At 44.0% G+C, this 25,816-nt stretch overlaps 2 protein-coding genes across 5 annotated transcripts in view; one reads left to right on the top strand and one right to left on the bottom strand.

Annotated features, from left to right (window-relative positions):
- The first annotated feature begins 1,980 nt into the window (after positions 1–1,980).
- Positions 1,981–18,364, top strand: WNT2 (Wnt family member 2). 3 transcript variants are annotated; one of them, XM_071552458.1, is made up of 5 exons: positions 1,981–2,426; positions 3,777–4,000; positions 6,942–7,219; positions 10,404–10,668; positions 17,137–18,364. In XM_071552458.1, exons 1-5 carry the CDS (start codon positions 2,347–2,349, stop codon positions 17,364–17,366), a joined length of 1,077 nt encoding a protein of 358 aa, XP_071408559.1. In that variant the 5' UTR covers positions 1,981–2,346; the 3' UTR covers positions 17,367–18,364. The 3 variants fall into 3 exon arrangements, with proteins under 3 accessions (XP_071408559.1, XP_071408561.1, XP_071408560.1); XM_071552460.1 differs by having other exon boundaries at positions 2,350–2,426; positions 6,946–7,219; XM_071552459.1 differs by lacking the exon at positions 1,981–2,426 and adding an exon at positions 3,106–3,650 and having other exon boundaries at positions 17,137–18,363.
- Positions 18,365–24,163: 5,799 nt separating this feature from the next.
- ST7 (suppression of tumorigenicity 7) overlaps positions 24,164–25,816 on the bottom strand; it is a 152,965-nt gene continuing 151,312 nt past the window's right edge. For both annotated transcript variants that reach the window (XM_071552455.1, XM_071552456.1), the window contains exon 15: positions 24,164–24,481. In XM_071552455.1, the coding sequence (XP_071408556.1) occupies positions 24,386–24,481 (96 nt within the window). In that variant the 3' untranslated portion in view covers positions 24,164–24,385. The remainder of the gene's footprint in view (positions 24,482–25,816) is intronic.

Raw genomic sequence — 25,816 nt, 5'->3', positions numbered from 1 at the left:
TTATCCCAAAGATGCTACCACGGTCACTGGTGGGCTTGGCCTTGGTCAGTGGCAGGTCGGTCTTGGAGCCAGCTGGCTTTGGCTCTGTCAGACCTATGGGAAGTTTCTGGCAGCTTCTTAGAGAAGCCACCCTTGTAGCCCTCTGCTACCTAAACCTAGCCATGCAAACCCAATACAGTCTCCTTGTTCCCACTCCAACGTTGTCTGTTATGTCATTGTGTATAATGAGAGAGTCGCTAATAGAATAATGGATTAAAGATGAATTTGTGTAGGACCAGCACAAAAGTAGGGCCTTGGAGAAAGAATTTGAACAGCAATAAAGCTGGAATGCAGATGTGGTAAATGGCTTATGGAAAATTAGAGGACTTCATTGATGAGCTGGTGGTGCAGTTGATACTGGTAAAAGAGCTCCAGTAAGTACAGAAAGGTATCTCAGAAATTCTAACAGGTCAGCTTTTTGCTGCAAGCCTGAGAAGGCTGTTAGCAGGGAAGTCTATGCTTGTAGGGGTCTAAAATACTGCTGGAATTTGCTGTGTTCTCATTGGCATTTCCCTTTTTCTGCCCTGGTAATGGATCCAAGGTGTATTGTAAACTTAAGAATATCTTAAGTTGGCCAGCAGGTAAAAATTGGAGAGTTTTTATACTCAGATAATACTTTATCAAATGGATGTTGAGTGCTCATCTGTTGTTTTTAGGATCTGCTAGAGTTAGTAACAGGAGCTGTAGTTGCCTCTGGGCAAGTAGTACTACTGGAGAAGTATTAATGTGCTCCAAGCTTCAATTGCTCTTACTTCAAAGGCTTTGAAGCCAAAAGCTTTTGACATAGGAGTGTGAGGATGGGTGTTGATTTCTGGGGGTTGTTTGGGTTTGGGTGTGTTTCTTTAAATTGATAAGTGTCTGAATGTCAACACCTCAAAAGTGGATATAATTCTACCTTTTCCATTTTCTTTCGGAAACACAATGTGCTTGCATCTGGTTCTGCATGTGTGATCTTGAGAAGCTCTGCCAAGAAACAGAGCAGACTGATGTCTCCTCTGCACATAGCCATGCCTATAATATGTTGCCTGAAGAACAGCTAGCAGAGGGTGCTTCCTATCTTATTTTTCCAGGGTTTTCACCTGAAGTTGTCAACCAAAGGCGTCTTTTAGGAACAAGAGCTGTGCAGTCCCCTACTCTCTTAGCAACCTTCGGTGTTTGTCTTTATTTTAGCCAGCGAGGGGGCGGTCTTGGAACTGGGGCATCTCCAGCTTGATAACGACGATTCGTTCTTTGAAATATTTATTATCCTTGATTTGCCTTACAGAGATAACACGAAGTGAAAAAGTTGCCAAATCCCCTTGTTCTTGACTTTGCTTCCAGCCCCGGCCGGCTCGACCCGCTCCCGGGCAGGGGCTGCCCGTCCTCCCTCAGGTCGGAAACGCTGCGTTGGCAGCAGGTTCCCCTGTCCCAGCCTTCGAGCGCCGCTGCGATGGGGCGCGTAGCCCGTTCACCCCGTCGGAGTCCACGGGCCGGGGGTCCCCGCGGTGCGAGGGTGGGCAGGGAGGTCCGGGGCGGAGCCGGGCTGGTGCCTGCGGAGAAACTGGCCCGGCTGTGCGGGATCCGGGGCGCGGGGAGGCGGCCGGATGCTGTCGCCCCGCACACCGGGGCCGCTTTGGTCCTCCACTTCTCCTCTCGCACCGGATCGCGGTTCCGTTCCGTGCTCGGTGTCGCGGGCGCGCGTACCGAGCCTGAAGTGCCGCTGTTCCAAACCCCGAGAGGAGCCAAGTGCTGCTAGTCTGTAACATCGCCCAGGGGCCACCGCCGGCTCCGCAGCAGGTCGTGTAGCATCTGCTGGCGGGTTTGAACTCAGTATCTGTTCGTAGGGTTATTGGAAAGCTACTGGCTCCTCGGGATTCCTTGCCTAATCAGAGGTGTTACCTCCTCCTCTTCCCCCAGTGTCTCTTGACATCATTTCATCCATCAGACTTTCAGAGGAAAAAAAAACACCAACCACAGCAGAACCCACCCAGTCCGAGAGCAGCCCACACCAGCCCCTCAGTTTTGCCGTGACTACAGGGATGAGCTAGAGCGGGGCAAAGATGAAGGATGGGAGCGGGGCTGAACTCCATGTCTTGAAGGATTTGGTGCTGGACGAACCGCGAGGAATTCAGAGCGATGCACCGACAGGCATCCCCCGTACCATGGGAGGGGATCAGTAAACCCCGCGGCCGCCCATGGGGATGCGAAGGCGCTTGACCCACGGGAAAGAAGTAGCCCTCAAGGTGCGCTTGCCCCTGCTCGTCATTGCTCCATGGGATTTCTTCTGCCCCCCGCGACTGACCTGATGAGGACCGAAGCGTTTCTAACATGAACTTTTTCCCTGGGATTTGGTGGTGTCTTCCCTTGGTCTTTATCTGGGCGACCCCACCAGTCACCTCCTCATGGTGGTAAGTTGTGCAATTCCAAGAATTTTTATTTGCTCTTGGGGAAGGTGGGGTCGGATTAATTGTGAATTAGAGGAGGTTGGGGGGCGGGGTGGGGCAAGTCGCTGCCTCTCAGGCTCGCACAAGCAGAGCTCGCTGCTGCCAGCTGCTCCGGTACAGAAAGTCCGGCCTTAAAGCGGGATTAGACGGTCCCGGGATGTCCTTCCACACCCCGTCCCGGCTCCCCAACCTCCTCGTCTGCATAAACGCATTCTCAGGGCTTTCGACGGGGCTGCGGGTGAGGAGGGGGACCCGGCAGGGACGCCGGGCACCATCCGGCCGGCGCTGCCCGGGGCGGTGTCGCCGCAGTGGGAGCAGGCGGAGGGCAGGGAGGCGGGCGGGAAAGGGAACACGCCCGAGGGGCGCGGGTGAAGCGCTGCTCCTGGCAGCCAGCCCTCCGCGCCCCGGAGGCGCTGCGAATTGGCTACAGCAGCGCTATATTTTATTATTAATTTTTTTTCTCCTTCTTCCTCCCCCTCCCCAGCCCCGCCCTCCTTCACAGTTTCTCCTCGCTGAACTGGAAACTGTAAGGTCATAGGGCTGAGAGCCCTGTGGGCAGTGCAGGGTCCAGCTTCATGTGATAGTTGATGTCGTCGTGGGGTATCTTGAGCAGCTCGCAGCAAAACGGGGTAGAACTGGGGACCCCAACCAAACCTAGGCTGAAAAGTCTTGGTGTAGGCGAGGAGTTAAACCTCCTCTCGTAAACCTGGTGAACACATTTAATCTTGACACCGGCTGACGCGGGATCAAAGCCTGATTTATCAAGACTGGGCATGTTTCAATAAAATGACTGTTCTTAGCCGTATAAATGTTATTTATTGCGATGGCTTTTTGTCATAGTGTCTTCTGCTACTTATATATGTATTTGGGAGTCACGGCTTTAACGATTTTATGGTCGTATAAAATAATGAAAATACAAGAGAAGGACATTTTCTTCTGTTTGATCCCTTCAAAAGACACCTACAGAAGTTTGGGGTTTATGAAAGGTACCTTTCGAAACATTTCAGGACTAATAGAGACCATCTGGATATAGATGATGTAATTTAATTTTTGCCAAAGTTTTTTTTTTTTTTTAACTACTGCACGGAGCTGCAATAGCAGGGCTTGGGATTCTCCAGAATACTTCATGTTATTAAAAAACACAGCATCGGTGACTAATAGCAAAGGATTTCCATCAAAAAGGCAGAGGTAGCTGCAGCTCTGGACCCCGCCTGAGGAAGGCTCCGGGGAGCTGAGGACTCTCCTTCCCCTGCAAGTCGGTGCCCGGGGGTCGCCGCGGGCCCCCGGTGCTGCCCTGCCCCTTCCCTCCCGCAGGTACATGGGCGCCGTGGGCTCGTCGCGGGTGATGTGCGACAACGTGCCGGGCCTGGTGAGCCGGCAGCGGCAGCTGTGCCGGCGGCACCCCGAGGCGATGCTCTCCATCGGCCGCGGCGTGGCCGCCTGGACGGCCGAATGCCAGCACCAGTTCCGCCGGCACCGCTGGGACTGCAACGCCCTGGAGCGGGGGCAGCGCCTCCTCGGCCGCGTCCTGCTGCGCAGTGAGTCCCCAGGGCCCGGGCGGGGCTGAGGGGGAACGGGGCTTTAGAAAGTCGGCGGGAGGGTAGAAGGGTTCCACACAAGGGTTACCAGCGTTTTCGGGGCTGGCAGCACTCGGGAGGTGGTCGGGAACAACGGGAAGTGGTGGCTATCCTCCTGTTACCCTTGTTCTTAGCAAGGGCGAAGCTTCGTTTTACATTTCAGGAGGAAGGGAAGGGGAAATGCAAAGTTACTCGAGGGTCTCACATTCAAAAGAAAGGCATATGTGGTAATGCGAAGTGCTGCATTGCTTAAAGACCTGTATCGAATCAGAAAGACAAGGCTGGGGGGTGTCTGCAGTTAGAGGCTGACTGCAGTTCCCAGCTTCTCTTTCCGGTTTCTTTTTGGTTTGTTTTGTTTTGGGTTTTGTGCATAATGGACCCCAAACCCAAAAATTAAGGGCTACAGGGAAACCGAGGCGCCAGAATAAGGAAGTAGAACAGAGGGCTTGCCATCACAGCCCAGTCTCGGGTTGCCAGTAGTCGGGGTGGGGTGGGGCGGGCTAAAAGGGGCAGCTCACATTCAAACGGGAGCCCAGTGCGTTGGGATGGCAGAGGACAACTGTTCTGCAGGCCGGTTCGTGCTGGAGCATTTTGTCGGGAAAGAGCAGTAGTGGGGTGCAGTCTCTCCAGGGCTTTTATGTCTGCGAGGTGTGGGGTCTGTGCCCGAGCCAGGGCAGCACTGCCCTCCAGACTTTCTGCCCTCTGTGGAGGGTGTGGGATGTGATATCCAGTCCCTAAGGTCAGGCTCGGGGGAGAGAGAAGCTGGGAACACACATCTGATAGGGGCGTGGTAGGCTTGTGCAGACCCCAAGCAGCTGAGGACTGCAGTGTGCTTCCCACCTTGAGGAAGGATGGTTAAGCAGAGTGGTGGTGTCTGTTGGGCTGAGGCATCCAGTGAGTCTTCAAACCTCTTATGTGGTCCTTTTGACTCAAAGAAATGGCTAAGATCTGTTACAGTGACAGAATGTCTTTACCCAGGTGAGGTAAGATTCTTAGTAACTGTGGCTATTTCCAACAAATGTCACACCTTGGCCCACAGCTGTCGTTCACAGCTGGTGGGACTGACCCTGCACTTGTACTTGAGTCACTGCGATGTTCTCAGCACCATCTGAGACAGCCTCTCCAGGCTGTGAGCAGTATGGTGCTGCAAAAAGGGGAAGAGGAAAGTACCCTGAGGCCATTGTCCCACTGATGGGGACAGAGGGGAGGATTGGAGACACTGGGCATGCTGACCCAAGCAGTGGGATCTCATCCATGGATCATCTATCAATGCCAGGTTCCACTGCTGGTAAGCAGTTGCTTCCTGTAACCAGCTTTGTGTTCCCTTAGCAATTATTTGTGAGTAACCAGTAACGTCACCCATAGGCTGAAGTTTTCTATGAGGTTTGTCTGTTATTCAGGAAAACATGTCTAGGAGAACATGGCCTAATTCTGATGAGACTATTTAATAGGAAAAAAGTAAAAATGCAGTTTTTCCAAAAGGGAAGATTTCACTGTTGGCCCACGTGAAACTCAGATTTCTGAGCTCTATGCTAAGCCTGACCTGGTTGGGAATACCATAGAAATGTAGCTTGGTAGTGCTCTGTTAAATGGTTTTGATTGGTTCAATACACTCAAATGAAACATTTCTCTTCCAATGATAACAAGTGCTTGTTTTCAATTAACACTTTACAAAGTGTTGATAATTCTGAATGAATTTTCTCAGAAATAATTCTTCAAAAGAGCATGATTTGTAGCAAGCCATGGTATCTTGTGCCTGATTTTGGAGTCAGTCTGGGGAAGGCATGGTTTGTCCAGTCCTTTTGTAAGCTTTCAGTTGCCATTTGCTGAAGGTTTGCACAGCATATGGAAGTTCAGAGCCCATTCCTATTTGAAACATCTAGATGCTACTGGAATCAAAATACAAATAAGTTATATGGTGTAATAGTACCTCTACAATAAAATCACAGATAACATTTGTCCTTGGGCTTACAAGTCCTTCAGACAGGTTTCTCTCACTGCTAATGGTCTTAGATACTGCACAAAAATCTACTTCTCACTTTCTATTCTAGAAAACATTGAAAGTAGGAAAATATTCCTTTACCATAAATAGATTTGAGCCAGTATCATATAGCTCTGTACCTTAAAATAAAACAATTATTGCATTGAAATATGTACCTAATAGCCTATGAGGAGGCATAGTCTAGAAATTCAGATAACATTTGGTATAATAAAATATCTTGGTTAGGAGAAGGAAAAGCTGCCAGAGCAGCTGGCATGAAGAAGTCACAGCTGCCAGGCCAAATCCTCCTGCCTCAAGCATGACACAAGCAGTGCCATTGATTTAATGGAACTTGTTTGTGTCGATTATGGTTACTCACTTGGTTCTAGGCAGAAAACCTAATTTTAACTTATTTTCAGGAAATAACACCCAAATTTTCTCCCTACCACCTTTTAAGCAAGAAACTCTGTTCCGAGTGCTTCAGGAGAGGAAAATCTAGTTTCAAGAGTTACTTGCAGTATTTTGCAATGTACATGTTGTTTTAGTGTCCCTATTTAATAATTTCTTTATCTCTCAAATAGCACTTCATATATTTTTCTAAATCGATGAAACATGATAGGAATACCAGCTGTCCTATTCAGATATCTGTACAGAATAACAGATCTGTGAAAGTATATCAATCAATATCAGAAGCAAATGTTTAATATTTTCCAACTCTAACACTGTATTGATGAGGTTTTACCAGGGAGGGGTTCAAGTTTAAGCCGTGACTAATTCTGACTCCAGGGAATGTGTATGTATGTGATTTCAGCCTAGTTTTATCTTTTACTCTGCAAAAAAGTCCAGGCTCACTGTCTGGATTTAGGATGGCCATGCAAACTAGCTACCCCAGTGATTTTTAAAGTGGCTTTTTTGTTTCAGGTAGTCGGGAATCTGCTTTTGTACATGCCATCTCCTCTGCTGGAGTTGTGTTTGCCATCACCAGGGCATGCAGCCAAGGGGAACTGAAATCCTGCTCCTGTGATCCTAAGAAGAAAGGCCCTGCCAAGGATAGCAAAGGCCATTTTGACTGGGGTGGCTGCAGTGATAACATTGACTATGGCATTAAATTTGCCAGAGCCTTTGTGGATGCCAAAGAACAGAAAGGAAAAGATGCAAGGGCACTAATGAACCTTCACAACAACAGAGCTGGAAGGAAGGTGGGTGTCCATGCAACAGATGCCTAGAGATGTTCTTAGAGAACTCTTGTCTGTCTGGGGCAGGTGGTGGTTGGCCCTTGCTGTCTGGTCTCAGTAGTTAGAAAGAAATATGGGATAAGCAGAAGCCTGAGCTGCTATTTCTATCTCCCCTGGAGGTTCAGTGTGACAGAGATCTTCAAACAGACTGAATTCAGCTGATTAATAATGCTTCTGTCAGAATCAGTTCAGTGGCCCCTTGTTCTGGGAGGTTAAGCAGGAGTCCAAGTCATTGCAAGATCAGTTTGGATCACTTTGAACCTAATTCTTATATAAGGAACATTTTTGGTTTTGATTAGTACAGAATAGAAATTTGTAAGAGAGACTGAAGTCCACAGTGAAGAACAGGCTTGATTCTTAAAGAGAAAATTCAAAAGAACCACTATGTCTGTTCCTATATATGTATGGCAAACCTAATCACAAAGTAAGCAGAAATAAAAGGTAATTGCTTTACTTTGTAAGAAAATAAATCCAAAATAGTCCCTCCAAAAGGTGTTGGTCTTGGGCCATGACCTGCTCTAAACAAACTCCTTTTCTAAACACTGTAAGAAAATACCACTCCTGAATTTCAACAGAAAGAACCTTTACTTTTACAGTGCAGGTGAATGGAAGGAATAGTTGCCAGGTGTATTGCCCACAGTCAGATCTGGGATGCTCAGCAGGGTCAGCCCCGGTTAGTATCGGGTGCTGTAGACAGTCCTGAGGACTTCACTGTCACTGTCCGAGCTCGCTCGGCCGTGGCAAATGGACCTCAGGACTTAAACAGTGGGGCCAGTTCTGCACATGCTGTGCCTCACCTAAAAAATCCACTGCGCAGGCTCAAAGGGCACACCCCCACCTGGGGGAGAGCCCTGCCCACATCTTTGTTCGCAAAGTTTGGCCATACATACAGTATTGCCCACTACTTGTAGAAGGGCTGAGGAATTTGTGCACTAATGTTTTGTGATGGTAGCTATAAATAGTAAGAATAGTGCAGTGCATGAAAGTGGAATACACTGTTCCATTATTTAAAATGTATTCAAAATTCACTGCTTCCATGAAATTTATGGAATAGTGCAGAAAAAATATTTTATTGTGCTAGACCAAGCACTTTTGAAATGGTTTGTAGAGACATCTTGTTTCTTTGCTCTGGTTTTCCTTAAGGTATATTCAATAGGAAGTAAATTGTTCATATTCTGATATCTTTTTGTTAAAAAGTTCCCTCTATATAACCTGTACAATTATTTTATATTAGCTAACCATTATTGAAAGAAATTATCCAAATGTAATGAATGGTACTGCGAGTAGATGATTTTCCTTCAGCATCTTTCCTCCACCTGATTATTGCCAGCAGGTGTAATTAATATGTAATATAGATAGATGAGGCTCTTCAGATCAGTGACATGCACATGCAGTGCTGTGGCTGGGTTTATATTACTTTCCAAAAGAAGCTGCACTCTACAACAGAAGCAAAGGGGTTTTAGGGGCGAGTAAGTTCTGTGATGGGAACTACTTTCTGGAATAGTTAAGCAAGTTAACTTATTAAGATTTTTAGCAAGTTAATTTAGTAAGTTTTAAAAAATACCTCTGCCAAATACTGAAGCAGTACTGGTAATCAGGTAGATTTTTACAAAAAGATCAAGATATTTTAATAAATATATCCAGTTAAAAATAAAGAACATGTTCTCATATCCTCTAGGATCTGCTTTATGGACAGGGATGCTGTGTTGTATCCACAGTGCAACAGTGTAGCTTTAGCTTTGCAGGGATCTCACTAGCTCAGCTGCCCACAAGCCTGGCTCTGTGCCCTCAGCTTTTTCTCACCCCCACAAAGGGTTGTCGATGTTTCTTTTAAAACTATTCCAATTGTATTAATTAAAAAATAAGTAGAAATTTATAAGATTTCCACATGAATAATAGAACATAATATGCTGTGTATCAGTGTAGGAACAACACTGACAAAAAAAGAGTCCTGCATTGCTATGAGCTTCTTCCACTATTCCAGCAAGTTCTTTTAAATGTACAAGTAGTTACACTGATTTCTGCTCAGATAATTAAAACCAAGCATCTGTTTAAATCCCACATTTTTGATAGTACCATTGGCAATGAAGTGGGGCTGTGGGAATGTCAGTGACTTCTTCGAAGTAGTCATATCATTTACAAGTTGGAAGGAAAATTAAAAGTGCTTTGGCTTTATAATACATTCTTGTTTTATTACTAAGTGCTTGACTGAAAAATGCTTCCCCACTGTGCATCAATCTCACTTCTAATCACAGAGCTTTCCTCTCCCTTACCTTCCTCCCACGATGCCATCTCTCTTGTACAAACTCTAAAATGTTCTGATTTCATGAACCCTTAAGGCATAATATTTACAGATCAAATATCCATATCTTCAGAATTAGAACTGAATTATTTTTTGCCTATGAACCCATCTGTTGTTCTCCAACATCATACAGATAGCTTAAACATCTGCAATGAAGCTGACATGAATTTAATGCTATCCAGACATTAAATTAATGATGAAAGTGATTTCTTCAGTGCAAGCCAGTGAAGGTCTTAGAATAAGATGTTTGTTAAAAGGCTTATAAGCATTTTTAAGTATACTATATTTTAAAATTTTGCGTAGATCTGATGCCTAGCCCAGGTTTGATGCTCTGCACAGTCTCAATAAAATTGTTTAAACATGAAATGCCTATTAATTTCAGGGCAATAATTGAAACAGTTCAGAGCAAAAGGCAGCTTCATGAAGATGAGCTGGAGAGGGGTCAGCATGGTGATGCTGCTGCTGGAACAACGGGGAGAGAGAGTGTCTTCCCCTCCCAAGGGGTTGAATCATTCTGCCCATTGCCCAGATTGTTTTCTCCTGTGCAGTCTGTGTCCTAGAGTTATGGACCACCTCGATCCTCGGGATGACTAGCAGGAGCGGGAAGGTAATGGTAGGAGCGGGAAGGTAAGCCCACCAGCCACAGGATTGTGTGTAAGGTTGAGTCAAGCAACCAGGACAGACCAACCGTGTGGGGATGACTTGATGCTACCAGTGGGTGTCACTGCAGACCATAACTTGAAGGCCCATCGCAGGCCTGGCATTACAGGATGGATGGGAAAGGGCTGAGAAGCAATCAATTACCGTTTGTTTTACCTGTGTATATTTTACTGCCTTTCTAAACAGGCTGTGAAGCGATTTTTGAAACAGGAATGCAAATGTCACGGTGTGAGTGGATCCTGCACTCTAAGGACCTGTTGGCTGGCCATGGCAGACTTTAGGAAAACAGGAGATTATCTGTGGAAGAAATACAATGGAGCGATTCAGGTGGTCATGAATCAAGATGGCACAGGTTTCACTGTTGCTAATAAGAAATTTAAGAAGCCAACTAAGAATGACCTGGTATACTTTGAAAGCTCTCCAGACTACTGTATCAGGGACAGGGATGTAGGTAAGCCTCTATCATTACATGTGAATGATTTTATTTCAGACATTTGTAATTCAAAGATCAAAAATTATCATTATTATTGAGTGTGTGTGCATATAGAAAAAATCCATGCATGTAACCAGCTAGAAACAAGCAGGAAGATGTTTTGGAAGAATAGCTCTCTTAAAGAACAATAGTTCTTCAATGTCTCTAGATGTACAACAGCCAGTTTTTCTAATATAATGCAGCAGTTTCTGCCAGGTGCTATGGAGCCCTGGAAAGGCTGTAAGGCAAAAGCTGCTTTTAGCCACTTTTAGTTTGAGTTATGCTCTGGAGGCAGGTCCATACTGTGCAGACACACACACACACACAACTTGTGTCACACAGTTCACTCCAGTCCTGTGAAGTCCCTTTGATACCACCTCCTGTGCCATTGCTCCTCTTCCATATTGTTATGCTACTGCTGCAGTGCCCTCCTTTGTCTGCACGTTCCCCACAGCTCACTGTGACTGTGGCCCCCCCGGCTGTAGATGCATCTGTCCCTGCGTGGGTGGTACAGCTGTTGATGCCAACCCAGGCGTGCTTGCACCAGCCAGGGCAGCTGTGGGTAATGCGAAGCAAGGCAGTTGGAGGATGTGCAGGTGGCTGAAATAATAGAGGTCGGTGGGACACTACATAGAGTGACACAGTGCTTTATTCCTCTTTATGAGACAGTGTTGGCTCTGTTCATGGCAACCATTGCATTTTCTAAAGAGTTGTGCCAGTGCCAATGGGAAGAGATAAAGTTTCAGGGCTGGTATTAACACTGAATATTCTTGCTTTCAGAGATTCAGTAGAGGCACACTTAACAATGTTAACAGGATTCAAAGCATTGCCAAGCACCAGGAATCCTGCTAACAATTCTTGACCTGTGTATAGTATTTCCTGATGCAGCAATTAAAAACTAGCAACTAGAAAATCAGAAATTTGGAAAAGAGAGAGCCAGACTGAGTAATGTATGAAAGATGTTGTGGAATTAAATAGGTTCTATAATAGACCAGATTGCACCTCATATGACATATCTGTAAGTATCTGGATAGCAATGCAGCTCAACTCTTTTTGGCACTGCTGCATATTTACAATCCAACTTTGCTGGGAATAAACATTGCAAAACAACTGTACTTAAATAAGAACAATATGTGAATTCCTGGTCATGTACTATTGACTTCAACGAACCCATAATTTCATCCAGTGTGCTTATGTTGTGCAGTGTTTCTGGTTAGTTGAGTAGTCAATGTAATCTTAGATGTTATTTATGGCTTTGGCAGGTGATGTTTATTACCTGCACAAGCACATGTTCTTCCTTGAATAGTGGCCAGTAATGTGAAGTCTAATGCTTCCATCCAACTGAATAAATGGGCATATTGTGTCATTGTGCAGAGACTAACTTTGCAGACTAGGATTTTTTAAAATATTTTATTTCTTGAGGTTGCCTCATTCACTATTTCAGAAGTATTCAGATTTCATTTAACTATTTTCTCATAACTCTGCAGAAATAATTTTTGCTCACAGTTTTCTGCTCAAAATCTCATAGAAACAGAGGTAGGACATCCCAGAGAGCTTTGAAAAATCTTGCCATGAACATAGAAATTTTGCCACTCTTTGCATGGTCTTCCTTATATTATGATAAATTTCCGGCTCCCAAACCCAAACATTCCCAGGACTGCACAGAGAGAGACCTCTCAAGTGTGATAGAGCTGTGACGGGAACTAAAGTGACAGCTGTACAAGTGGCAGTCCTGCTGTCACATTGTACTACCTTACCCTAAATGCATTACTTCACCTATGAAATGTTTTAAAAATACCTCTTGCTTGTCTGCTTTTATAAGCTTCTATTTTAAGCATTTTAAGTCTTAAAAGGCTGCTATTTGCTCATCCATGCAGGCTAGGTTGACTTAAAGCTGTTGCCAGTTTATTTGGAACATACTCCTAGACAAGCAGAGACTGCTTTAGGAATAAACAGACAGGGTGCTGTGGCTGTGTTTGAGGACCCTCCCCACCTTGTATCCCCGTGGAAAGCATTGTGGAGAGAGGCATGTGCAGTGCTACAGGCACCGTCTTGGGTGTTGAGTGACTAACCATATGCCCAGGGTGATCTGCTTTGGGTCCTTCAAAGGATTGGTTTTGTGTTAATTTATTCCCCTTGCTGTCCCATGTAAGTCATTTGCTGCATTTTTGAGATGAATGAGGCCAAGTCTAGAGGGTAGCCTGGAATTTTAAAGTATAGCCTGAGAGTCCTGGTGTTGTGCAAGATGTGTTAGTGCTTGAGGTATGTAACCCATGGAGGGAAAACAATCCTGATCTGTGCCAAAAACTTCTCACTGAGGCTGGCCACATACAGGCAGTCTCTGTGCCACTTCTTGGCCTGTGTCTCCCAGTCTGAGCATTGCAAACATGTTGAGTGCAGTCCCAGCCCCATGCAGGCTGACAGTGGAGCTTGCAATGGCTTCCATCAGGGGAGCTCCCCTTCAAGCACCTGGCAAGGGAGTAGCACCATCACCGCAAGTCTCTAGGAGCTGAGAGGTTATGAAGGCTCTCTGGCTGTGGAAAGTAGAACAAGACACATCTTTACTCAGTTGAATCTGGATAAGTCATTTTTATTAACACATTGCTGTCTCTTCGTTGCTGGCCTGGAAAATCAGAGCCCCTCCAGACAAGGCTGTTTCCAATGTATACTGCCTGTTCTTTCCAGCCTTTCCATACTGGGTGTTTTACATAGGTTCTAATAGCTTCAGAGCTACTTTTCTGTTAATATTTCCTTTATTTTTCTTTACATAAAACACTTCTGAGGAAACTATTGTTGGGGATTTCACTGGTTTTGCTTTTTTTTAGGTGAATGTTATTGCTTGACACCAGACTTTTAGTCAATTGAAGCAGAAGAGGAAAGCTCACATTGTAAAGCAATAAATACATTTTAGAGCTTTAAGAATGGAGAAAAATATTTTTTAACTTGGCATGTGTTTGCTTAAGAAAACAACTGTACAAACCAAGAAGAAAGGGTTTGATGTACAGGTTGTAAAATCAGGAGTATTAAAAGCTGGGGATGTTTTGGCAGGCATAATGTTGTGTGTGGCATGGCAGTTCCAACAGTTGAAATGAAAACAAAGAGGTTGCATGAAAACCTTTTGCAAGTTAGAACATACTGCCTTACTTTGTGCAGTGTCTTCTGCTCTCTTCATTACCCAGTGGCCCCCCCAAAGGAGCGCAGTAACTTGCATGGCTCAGCTCTTTGCTGCTGGTTTTTGCTCATTTTCTTTCACGCTAGAGAAGCCACGGAGATGCTGAAGATGCTGCTTCAACTTTAAAAATAAATGTTAATTTTGCCTGGAAACTAAGCCTTTATATGAGCCTGTTTTCACTTTTGTCGCGATCTGTGGATAATGTAGTCTCCTGTCCTAGTGGTGTAGTAAGTGTTGATATTGTGCTGTGGGCAACATCAGATGATACCAACTTCTGTCTGTTAGAAGCCAAAATTATTTTGGTTTTGAGGTTGATGGCAAAACTATTGAAAGCAGTGCGTCCTGCTTTTGGGTGGTTCTTCACTGCTGATTTCCCCATACATCTAAAGTAGGAACTTCAGAGTTGGAAACTAACCCATGCCTCAGCTGAGTAATATGGTCAGACCTTTCCAGGGCAGCTCCTGATGGATGTGGAGTCTTTCTTCACCCCCAGCAGCCAAATGGCATGACCCCACTCTTCTTCTGGTTGGGAGGTGTGCTGAGATGGAGAGTGCCTTTGCTTTTCCTCTGCTGGTGTGAATTCCTGATGCAGAATGTTAATCATACAAGTCACAAATCTTTGTACTTTTATTTTTTTGCCTGACCAGAGGGGGCTGGACAAGTGCCTATAGAAGTTACTCATTTGTATTTTGCACAGTGTGGGATGTGATGTGTATTTCTGTGGGCTGTCACAAACCCCAGAACTTACATTCAGGTGTCCCAACTGTTTGCTCAGCATTGTGGATGGAGGAGAGTGAGGTGGCTGGGAAGCAGAACTGGTTTGTTTTCTGACACAGGCTTCCTGTGGCATCACAGGTGCACCATGTAGCTCCTCAACCCTGTCTAGACTGGGGGCACTCTTTCCCCATTGTGGAGTGATTCCTGGAGAAAGGATGTGGAAAAGGCCTTTTGGCATCACTGTTGTGCCTGTTGGGCCAGTTGTCCTAGTACAGCTGGCTTTGCAGGGAAAGCTGTGTGGCTGAGGACTTGCTGGGAGTGGTGTGTGCCTATGTAAGTCACTGCTTGTGGTACCTGTCCTCCTCCCTGGGCTTTCCTGCGGGGTATCCAGGTGGTAGCACTGTCCATAGGGACAGTAGACTGGGAGTTACTGGTAGTTTCCTGGTGCAGTACATCACTGATTTTTACATCAAACTGAGATGCTCCCTCAAATATCAGAGACTTAAAGTGCTGTTCAGCCTCCTCCCTAAGGATGCTACGCAGAATGTTGGTCTGTGGGCAGCATCATGAACAGGCTCAGACCTTGAAGAGATTTGAAAGTTATCAGACTACAGGAGCCTGTCTCTGGCTCTGTTCAGTGTGTCTTCTTCTCCCTCTGCCTCTCCTCTTGGGTGGCTCAGCATGTCTCCCTTGGCTGGCACAGCAGCACCTTTGTGGTTCAGGACTCCTGAGCTGGTACTGGTGTCTCAGTCTTTGGCAGCAGCCAGTGAGTGGCTCCTGGGGTGGGTAACTGAGGTGGCCATGGGCACCTGCTGAGAGTGGCGGCTGGTGGCCACGCAACACCTTCCTACTCTGCCTGCAGTGGACCCGAAGGAGCCATTTGATATAGAAGCTTTCCAGGTGTATGTTTCAACCAATGAATATGTAAATATTTAAATAAATACAGGAATCCAGGCTATGTAAGAGAAGGCTGAGATGTGTTTTAGGGACTAAAACACTTCTCTGGGGCAGCAGCGGAAGTCTGTCCTGATAAAAAGAGCAAATTTTCCACCCCTATGCCCAAGAGGCTGAATCATGATCCCATAAAAAACCACAGTCTGAGGAGGTGACTTTGCTCCAGTCCTCAAGACCCCTCACTGCATCAGTGGCTTGGGGCCAGCCCTGAAATAACATGAAGTCTCCCTGGTGCTGGTGGCAGCAGGGGATGGAGGGACAGCGAAGACTTCTGTTATGAACTGCTTTAAGACAGCAGCACTATGGTTGTCAGTATATACAACCTTAAGTATACCACAGGGGGGAAATAAAATTAGAATTTATGCACCTTAGGTTTTTAATAATTACAAATTAATTACAGCTTAAGTTTCATTAATTAAGATTGTCTTGCTATCCTAGCTTATGCAAATCTGAATTACTGTCTACATGTTGGTTGTTTTTTTTTCTAAGAAGGTAAATTGTTCATGTTTGGGTGTGCACCTCTGAATACACTTTGTAAAATGTTCCAGTTAATTTAATGACAACAGCCCTTACTTAGGAAGTAGCATTTTGGCCAGGAAGAGAAGAATGGAACTCTAATTCAGTCTACAGAAAATTTCAAAAGAATGTCAATTTCATGGATATACCTGAATTTGATTTATGATAGCAATACATAAGAAATAAGGTGAAGTAATGAATTTTACTGAAATTTTCAGATTGATAGTAATAATCTGTCAACAGCTGCGGTATTGATCCTAAAATGTACCTTCAGATCAATTTGTGTTAGATGAGCAGCAGCCTCTGTGTGATACAGTCACTGTTCAGGCTAAGGCATATCTTACAGAGCTGTTTTGTGCCATGTGGAGATGGGAAGAGGCATTTCCACTCCTGAGAGTTTCAAGAACATGGTGAGGTGTGGTATGCGTCTTACTCCTCCTTCTGTCCACAGCAGGCTATAGTTTAGTTTCTTCTAATTTATGTCATGAAAGAGAAGAACCCTTGGTGTTACCTCACAGAGATGAGAGACACAGAGCGGCCACTCTTCACTGCAACGTGAATTGGTGGACGTTGGGGCCATGGGTGGAGTTCTTTTGCACTTACTTCTGCAAGATTTTATTCCCTGGCAGCACAGTTACTTTGGCTATCATGTCCCTTGCAGCCACCAAATTTCGTGGTCTCCTTTTCCCAGCCCTCCCCTGCCCACCCAGAGCTTCCTGGCAAAGCTGATGAGATCCCCCTGGGCTTCCCATTTCACACATCCCTGGGCAACTGGCCACAGTGGGAAGGAGGGGGCTGCAGAGGAGGAAGGTGCTAGGGAAAGATGAAGCAAAACATGATGATATTAACAGAATCAAGCAGAGTCTTGAAGTATTTGGTCCATTTTACTCCTCATCTCCAGACCCAATTTCTAGGGAAAAAGAGCAATTTTATGTTGTTATAGGCATTTCTCTGGCTTGATATTGAGTCCTGGGTAACGTGATGTTGAAGGATCAAATGCATTGTGAATTATATCTGCTATACCTTTTCGATATGCTTTCTGTCCTTTCTTAAAATCCACCTCCTGACCTTTACTGCGTTCTTTGTAGGCTCCCTGGGGACAGCTGGTCGAGTGTGTAACCAAACCTCCCGCGGCATGGACAGCTGCGAAGTGATGTGCTGCGGGAGAGGCTACGACACCGCCCGTGTCAGCAGGATGACAAAATGTGAGTGCAAATTCCACTGGTGCTGTGCTGTGCGCTGCCAGGACTGCCTGGAAGTGGTGGATATTCACACCTGCAAAGCACCGAAAAGCGCTGGCTGGATCTCCCGGACATAATGCACAGGCTGCTGATGCTGAGGACCACAGCGTTTTGCCCTTTCTGGTCTGTGCTGGAAATGCGTCTGAGGTCTCCACTCCTCTTGTGCCTGCTTTACCTCTGTTGCATGTTGCACAGAAGCTGCTGAATAATTACCATTTGTGCATGACAGTGTTGCTCCAGAGTTGTCTGTGCATAAACTGATGCAGCTCTGGAAGGACATACTTATGCCAGGACTCTTTCAACCACCATGTAACTTTCCTCTAGACTACTTGTGGCAATTTGTTCCTGCCATCAGGAATACAGCAAGACACAAAAAATGGGGCACTTCTTACCAGCAGCAAATGGATGGGCTGAGATTGCTCAAGCATCTTCTGCAGGATCTTGGGCAGGTCACAGTTGTGCCCTGGATACTGAATGGCTTGGGAGTTTGAACTCTGGTTGGTGATTTCTTCATGAAAGAGAATTTGGGGCCAGACTGGTGAAAGGCTTTACTGGAGGGGTGTTTGTTCATCCCCAGTGGACTGGAGTTTGCAATAAGGTGGCCACCTGAGACCACCCTGGCCACCATTAGCACACTGTGACTTCCCATGGGACATAAGTAAGCCCACGGCATAAAACAAAGGAAATCACAGCAGATGCATTCAACCACAACACTTTCATAAACCATTAAAGAGTCAAAGCAAATGCCTTAGTTATATGTTTGTGAAAATGTGCCTTAAAAGCTTTTAAAAAGTCATTAATATTAACCAATGAGGTGTTGAGGGTTTCTTTGATCTGAAGGATGGAAAAGAAATGGTTTCTCAGCCTAGTGAGAGCTGGATACAGGACTCTCAACTACCTAAGGATAAGGTCTCCTTTTTCACATACAGAGTAAGTGGAAAAACATTTGCAAACAGTAATAGAGAAGGAAATGCTCTGCCTCAGTAATGATTTGGTTTCTAAAGAATTTATTCACTTCTGTCTTCTTGTAAATTTAATAAATCTTTTAAGTGTGTTCAAAGTGATACTTTCCATTCAGATGGGGACTTCCAAATGAGATGTTTTTCTGCATGCTTTCTTCAAAAACTTAAGCCTATGATTCAGAGTGCATCCGCCTTTGATGGAGGCAGTTCCAGGTTGTGCCAGGTTCATATGCTGGGTGGGGATCAGCACAAAACAAGTTTCTGGAAAGATGTGCAGGCTCACAAAGGCCAGAAATCACAGCCATGGTGGAGATGAACTGGGTCATAGAGGGACCAGCTGCCTCTCCTTGGGGCAGAAAACCAGTAAATGAGCCAAAAGAAAGATGGATTCTCTGCCAATAAGTCTAATAAGGCTCTGGAAAAGCACCATGAAGAGTAGAGTCAGGCAATGTAATGAAAAAATAACATAGGAAAAGGATGTATTATAGGTGAAATTTCCATATGAAAATGAAATAGGCTGGAAGAACCCTAGTGCATACAAACAGTGCAGGGAAAAAAATAACATCCAAGTAGCAAACCAAGGCAATAAAGTTAGTAGAATTCTGGGTATGTTTTGTTTTGATTTATTTGTAAAAACTATTTTAAAAGCATGTGGTGTTGCATTTAGCAGTCTTGAGAGAGCAGTCATTTACATCTGCAAGACTTTGGAAAAAGTTTGTATCATCAAGATGGGTAATTCATCTCCAGAAGGCATAGGTGGCATTAAAAGATTAGGAGGATCCAGAAGGGTATTTATTTGGACAGTAAGATTTAGTTGCTGTATATGGCAATGGTCATGGCTAGAAGTAAGAATAATCACACTCTGTCTATAAACCAGTTGCTGGTGGGAACAGCCCTGCCACTGTGTTGGTGCATGTGCAGTGTAGTATATTGTGTATGTACACACATGCAGGTCAGTGGTTGCACTGCTGGCCTCCTTAGTGCCAGCAGTTCTGGCTCTGGGCTGGATAAGGAAAATTTCATACCTAATTGTATTTAAAGGTGAGCTCCAAGGAGAATTTTTATTAGGATTTCATTGTGTCATTAAATCCGCATGTAGTTCATAGCCTGAACAATATCATATTCTAAGCCTTAAAGCACTTAAAAGCAGTATAATAATTTTTAATTTTTTAGTGCCACTTTTCCTGAAAGATTCAGGGAGCCTTTGAGTAGTCTAAAAAATTTCCTGTGTAATAAAGCTGAAAATATTTCAATGCCCTAAAAAAAAAGAAACCCTCATTCTTACAAGGGAACTTGTTTTAGGCAGTTGAGCGAAAAGTAGTGAAATCAGATCTCTTCTTAAATCTGTTATCTACTTAATACTCCAGAAAACCAAACCACCGGAATTCTGCAGTTCCAGATAAAGTGTTTGGGAATCATTCTATTAAAGGTGGAACTTTTCTTCCCCAACCTGGTGCTCCTCCACCAAGGCACATCTTCCTGCTCTAAACCTTCCCCTGATCTCAGAGGCCTGTGATTCCTGAAGGCTGGGCTTACCAGGAAGATGGGGGTGTGCAGTACCTTGGCCTTTCCAGTGTCCTTCATCACCCCATCCAGCACCATGCCAGGTGTGCACAGACATGTACTGTATCAATAAGCTGCGATGTGATGCCTCCACCAAACCCACTTCACCAGAGCAAAACAGCATATCAAATGTGTAAGTGCAGAGCTGGCTGCTTATTTGATGACAGTTTTTTCTGGGTTTATATGGTGGTTTGTTATTTTTTTTTTCTAAAAAGCTCAAGGTAGGCATCTTACAGCTGTAAGCGTTTCTGCTGCTTCTTCCAAGAAGAAAAGCACTCCCAGAAGCTTTTACTATTTCTTAGTGGCAAAAGACTCTTTAAGATGTAAATATTGGTAGGAAAAGCCCCTCCTTCAGCTAAGCAAAGAATAAAAAAGGGAGAGAAAGAAAAAGAGGAAACAGAAAGAGAAGAAACAGAAATCAGACATGGCAAATGAAATAATACTGTATTTTGTTCTATGGAATAAATTTACTCATGTATTTAGTCATGACGAGGAAAACACTGTCCCTAGTTAGACACTTTAAGTGTCAGAATGTTAGCTGAAGCAAAAGGTTGTTGGATTATTTTTTTAAATAGGCAGTCCAATTTTCATGAGGGAGTTCCCTTTAATTTGCTGCATGAACTCAGAATCTAGCAGCGCCCTAAAACACTGCTAGCCTGCCAAGCTTTTTGGGATTGCTCCCTCCCTCCCCACTATTTTCTAATGAACTTTACCCTAAAAAGTGTGCTGAGCTGTTTTAGGGGAAATCTGATTTTAAAAGTGTAATTTTCTTTTACCAGCTGGAAAATGGGGAACGATGGTGGTGTATGCTAGAGCATGTGGACATTGAAGTTTGAGAGATGGTTGCACTTTTTTCCCTGCAAAATTATCTGAACCCAGTTTGTGCATCTCATCCTGACCTCCTATCCCTTTGCAGGTGTAAATTAGAAATAAAATACTGCATTTCTGGTACTGTGCTGCACAGCTGCTAAGGGGCAGCCAGCCTGAATGCCCAAAGCACAGCTGTTGGTTCCTGCCTGCAGGCTTCATGTTCAGCCTCTTGGGGATTAGTGTATGGTGGCAAGGGGGAAAGGAATGTTTGGGAATTAATGAAGATCTGGATCTGGGAGGGTGCTTTATCTAGGAAAAAACAGATCTTAATCCACTGTGGCAGCACAAAATGTACTAATGCTCACTTTTCTACACAGCATTTGCCCTGCACTCTTTGAAAGGGCTACAACCTTCATGCAGGGGATGGCTGCCCCCAAGGGCAGAGCTGGTTTTGTGAGCACGTATCAGAGCCTGCAGGTTTCTCCTGCCACTTCAAACAACAACAAATGAACTTGTATTATTATCTGAAAGACAGCACAGCTGCTGGGCTGTAATCACAAACATGGTGTTGGGTTGTGGTTTTTTGTGTAACAGCTAACTTGCCTGGTGAAATGGATACGACTTGTAAGATCTCTTGTGTGAAAGAAGCAAACACCTGTGAATCAATACGTTGACAGCTCCATCGGCAGCGGTAGCTGAGCAGGAAACCTGCAGGAAGCTGGATGGCAACTGGGGCCAGGGGCCACTTTGTACACTCTGTAACTGGAGCCCCTGAGGTTTTCAAGGCCTCCATGTGGTGACAGCCACACTGGGTGTGTGCAGTGAGTGCAAGATGTGCAGTTTCCTTTGGATGTTTAGCTTCTGCAGGTTTCTGCAACATAGTCATGAAACTCCCGATAACCTCCTTTCTGGGGTAAGGACTATTCTATGATCTCCCACTGAAAAATCACAGTCTATGTATTCAGCATTTGCACAAAAAGCTGGAGACAGCAGTTCTCCCCTCCGAGTACGGTTCCTGCCTTGGAGAAGCTGTAAATCCACCCAGTGGGAGGAAGGGACAGAAGGTGGCCAGCTTGACTTACTGACACTCCTCGGGAGTCCTCTCCGTTTTTGTTCTATGCAGATTACAGTGTAATGAGATAGTGTGCATCTAAATTCTATTAAGCTGGCTTTAAAGAAAAGACTGGAACTGCTAACATTTGGACTCCCCCACTCTCCACCTCTAAATCTGCAAACTGAGGATTCAGATGAGTTATTATCTGAAGCAGATTTCCAGGAAGCTCATCTCTACACTAAGCCAGCGACTTTCCATCATTATAATCGTGGGCTGTGTTTGCCTTTTCATCTAAGCCACACTGAACTTCACAGGAAACATATCAGAGGCAGCAAAGCCTAAGGCAACAAACTCCACCTAATGAAAAAGCAAACCCTTTTGTCTCGCCTAGTTTTCCAGACACCTGAATTATCATTAAAGCAAAAGATTTTCTAGATAAAATCAATAGTTCATTGCTGCTTATTAGGGAGATGGATACCAGAAATGGTAGAAATAGAATGCGTAAAGGTATTCTTGAGTTCCTAAATGTTCCCCATAGTTTAAGGGAAGGATTTGATTCTTCCAGAAGTTAAGCATTCCTTTTTATCAGATTAGTACAGATAATTCCCATCCAGATCACAATTCTTCTAACAGAAGGTCAAACCCTAGCTGCCGACAAACATGGAGATTTGTATATAGCTAGATATACACTCATGTGCAACCACATTTACATATTAGGACTCTTAACCACAGCAATTTGTTTTTTTTGAAATGCAGGAGATAAATCAGCTTTGGAAGGTTTTTCAGGTGGCTGGGAACAAGTGCTACAAAGCACAGGAGAAGAGCTGACTATGCCTGATTCTCATTATTTTCCCCAGCCTTTAATTCTGAGAGTGCTGTTGTGAGGCAAACAAATTAATATGATTATCCCTAGTTTTTCTGCTACACAGAAACACCTGTTGTAAAGGTGTTTTCAGTAGCAGTTTTAGCAATTCAGATGCAAATCTGAGAACACAAATACTGGCCCATTTCACAGTTCCACATGCTTGTCCACTAGCAATCCGCTACCTCTAATCTTATGCCACATGCCACATTAATTAATTTCAAGATTACAGTGAATTGTTTTTCAGAAATAATAGAGATGAAAAACTTGTGTGGAAATCCCCAACAGCAACACACCTCACCAGGCTTAACATTTGGCCATGGGGCTCACTGATCTCCTATGTCTTCCCTCAGGTCTCACTCTTATAGCTGATTTCTCCTGATGTTGGGGCTGCCTTTTCTTTTCCTCATGGCACGGCAGAGTTTGCTTTAATGCGGTACTTTTGCTCACTTGGGCAAAGATCTGTCTTCTACCTGACTGATGCATCTGTGATCAAGAAGGCAAAAAATAATGTAATGCATCTCCTGCTCTTAAGAAACAATTTCCTTTTATACCAACTCTAGCAATGAGAGTTTTGTCTTTGCTAACTCATTTCCTCATTGATAAACATATTTGCTGATGAACAGAGTCCCTCAAACTGCTCAAAGTTTTTAGAAGAACAGCAAAGTTAGAATGGTGAAGTGGCACTTTTGACCCACTGCATCAGGGCTATGCTTCCTTTCCTGGAAGAGGAGTTGAAAAAAAACTCCTCGGTGCATCTGTAAGGATGCACTTTAAATGACAGAGAGGACTTCTTGCTTCAAGTTCCATATCAAAATCTTCATCTTAGAGCTGACCTTGCACATTAGCAGAGGTGTCTGAGGGAAGTTTCCATCTACAGTGCCTAAGTTATAAATGAATACTTAGTCTAAACCTCTCACAGCACAAGGATAAGATTTCCTGAGGTGAGCACTAATAGTGAAACACCAACCTCTCTATTAATTTTGCATGAAGTAACACCAATTTTGCTAATGAGCTTCTGGTCTCAAGCAACAGTTCATAATGCTGATGTTTAATCTGTACAGGAAAAAGTTTCTGCCCTTTCATATTTGAAAATACTAGTAATGCAATATAAATTCAGCAAGATGTATGTAAAAGCATGAATGCAATGATTTCTAATAACAGGTAAATTTGTTTTTACTTCTCTGCCATTACTTATGCTTTGTTCTGTAGACAGAGAACAATGCATGGAGCTTCTGGAGGTACCTGAAATAGTAGCAGTGTGAAGAAAATCTGTCAGATAGGTGGACTTCTTGAAAATTCAAATGAGGATAAAACTGACCTCTGTGCAGAGATGGGAATCAGAATCCCAGTGTGTCATCCAAACTGCCTGGAGAGCCTAAAGCTGTTTTAAGCAACAGCTTTAACTGTCTGGGAGCCTCCGTAGTGGTGAGAGCTTCACATAATTGAACTCAAGAAAAAGGAGTGATAATATGGCTGAGTTATCAGGTTATTAATGTTTTTCCATTAAGTGAACAGGTAGCCAAGCCCTAGTTGTGATGAAGCAGGTAGTACCACAGATGTTTACAAACAAAAAGTAGAGTCTGAGCTTTGAAGAAGCCAAAAGACACCAAAAGCTACAATACACAAAAGTTTATTTTTAAGTTTTTCTTTTCTGAAGGCAAAATATAATAGAACTTAACATCAATGTATTTTGTACAACAAAACAGTTTTTATATGAGAACAGACAATCCATGAAGAGTTTTTAAGTCTTAGAGCTGCTTCCCTTTTTTATCATGCTTTCCTGTGGTCAACAAAAAGTTGGCACAGAAGATGTCATGGCAGTCAGTCAGTAGGTATGCTCCCTCAGATCCTCGTCAGCTGGTGCCACAGACTGGAGGGCAGGATACTTTCTACTTTTTCCATCACAAAATTTAAAGGAGCAAAGAGGGTGCTGAGAAACTGCAAAGAAATCAGACAGACATTCAGATCAAAATTCTGGAGACAATATATCTCAAGAGAAAGCTGTCCAATAAGACAAGATATTCCTGCTGTGATTCTCTGTAAAATCCTTCAGCACAAAAATTGCGTAATACACATATAAAGACTTTCTGGCAAATTCTCAGTCTTGCATATACACAGATTTCTGGATTTTGCTGTAAAGAAAACAACAGCTCTATTTTCATGAAGATCAAAGTGACACACTACGAAAGTTTTCACACATCTCACATCCTAGATTCAGGCTCATACTGAAGCCACTAAAAGCTCAACCCAAAACCTACTGAGAAGAAAGAGAGGCTTTTTCGTAACAGCAGAGTCTGCCAGACCACCCTTTAAAGACAAAAAGTGTATCTTGAGACTCAGTTTTAAAATGGTTCTGGGTTATCTATAGATCTGCTATGTACACTGAGGCACCACTAACTAGAATTTATCTTAACATGTTTCACATCACTGACTAAAATTTATCTTAACATCCTCTCTCTATTACAAAACACAATGCTGAAAGAGCTTAAATATATTAATGTTCAGACAGGCATGAAAAAACATCAAGTGATAAGGAACATTTTATCACAGGAAAAAACCACAGCTGGGTACATATCTCAGAACTCAGGTATGCAAAGCACTCCCAGAATTTTGGGAAATACATATTACCTGTGCTTTACATTACCTGCAGTTCAACTGTACACCTTATGTAAAACACATTAGGGCTATGTTGGAGCCCTATATGTGTATGAGAGAGTACAGCATTTATAACGCTTATGCATTTTAAAGGCAATAGTAAGCACTCTTTTTTTCCTCTTGGATGTGTTTGCATACAATGCAGACGCTGCATCATGGACAGCTTGTGCATCATGAACAAACTGGGTAACACCATCACTGAAGCAGAACAGAGTATTTCAGTCATGGTGCTAAAGGTCAAACTGTATAACAGGAGCAGCAGCTGAATCAATGTAACACTGACTAACCTATCTTAGAGACTGCTACTACTATTTCAAGTGGCTTAGCCCAAGTAGAGGCATTCCCTCTGGTTAAGCTCTGAAGTGCTTAAATACGTCCCTTTAATTCTGCCAAATGCAAAAGGCTCATTAGAGGATATCTTCTGCTCTTTGAGCAGCACTTGATTTATGTGGTAAGCTTGTACCGTCACATATACTTGAATAAAACTCAACTTTATAACCAGTACAAATTACATCCTTGAAATCAATGAAACAAGAATAATTTGCCTGACACCGAGTTTTATGGCAATTGATAGGAATTTTGCTGCTGAAACAGTCAATTGTATTCTATAACAAACTC

This window comes from Pithys albifrons, chromosome 3, assembly GCF_047495875.1.
Source record: "Pithys albifrons albifrons isolate INPA30051 chromosome 3, PitAlb_v1, whole genome shotgun sequence".
In the NCBI taxonomy this organism is placed as follows: Eukaryota; Metazoa; Chordata; class Aves; order Passeriformes; family Thamnophilidae; genus Pithys; species Pithys albifrons.
This window is presented reverse-complemented; position numbering and strand designations above follow the sequence as displayed.

Bases quoted from the DNA above. Each gene is read 5' to 3' on its own strand.
- WNT2 (XM_071552458.1), top strand. From the start codon at position 2,347: ATGAACTTTTTCCCTGGGATTTGGTGGTGTCTTCCCTTGGTCTTTATC. The intron at 4,001-6,941 runs GTGAGTCCCCAG...TTTTTGTTTCAG, and splicing joins CGGCCGCGTCCTGCTGCGCA to GTAGTCGGGAATCTGCTTTT. The intron at 10,669-17,136 runs GTAAGCCTCTAT...CGTTCTTTGTAG, and splicing joins TATCAGGGACAGGGATGTAG to GCTCCCTGGGGACAGCTGGT.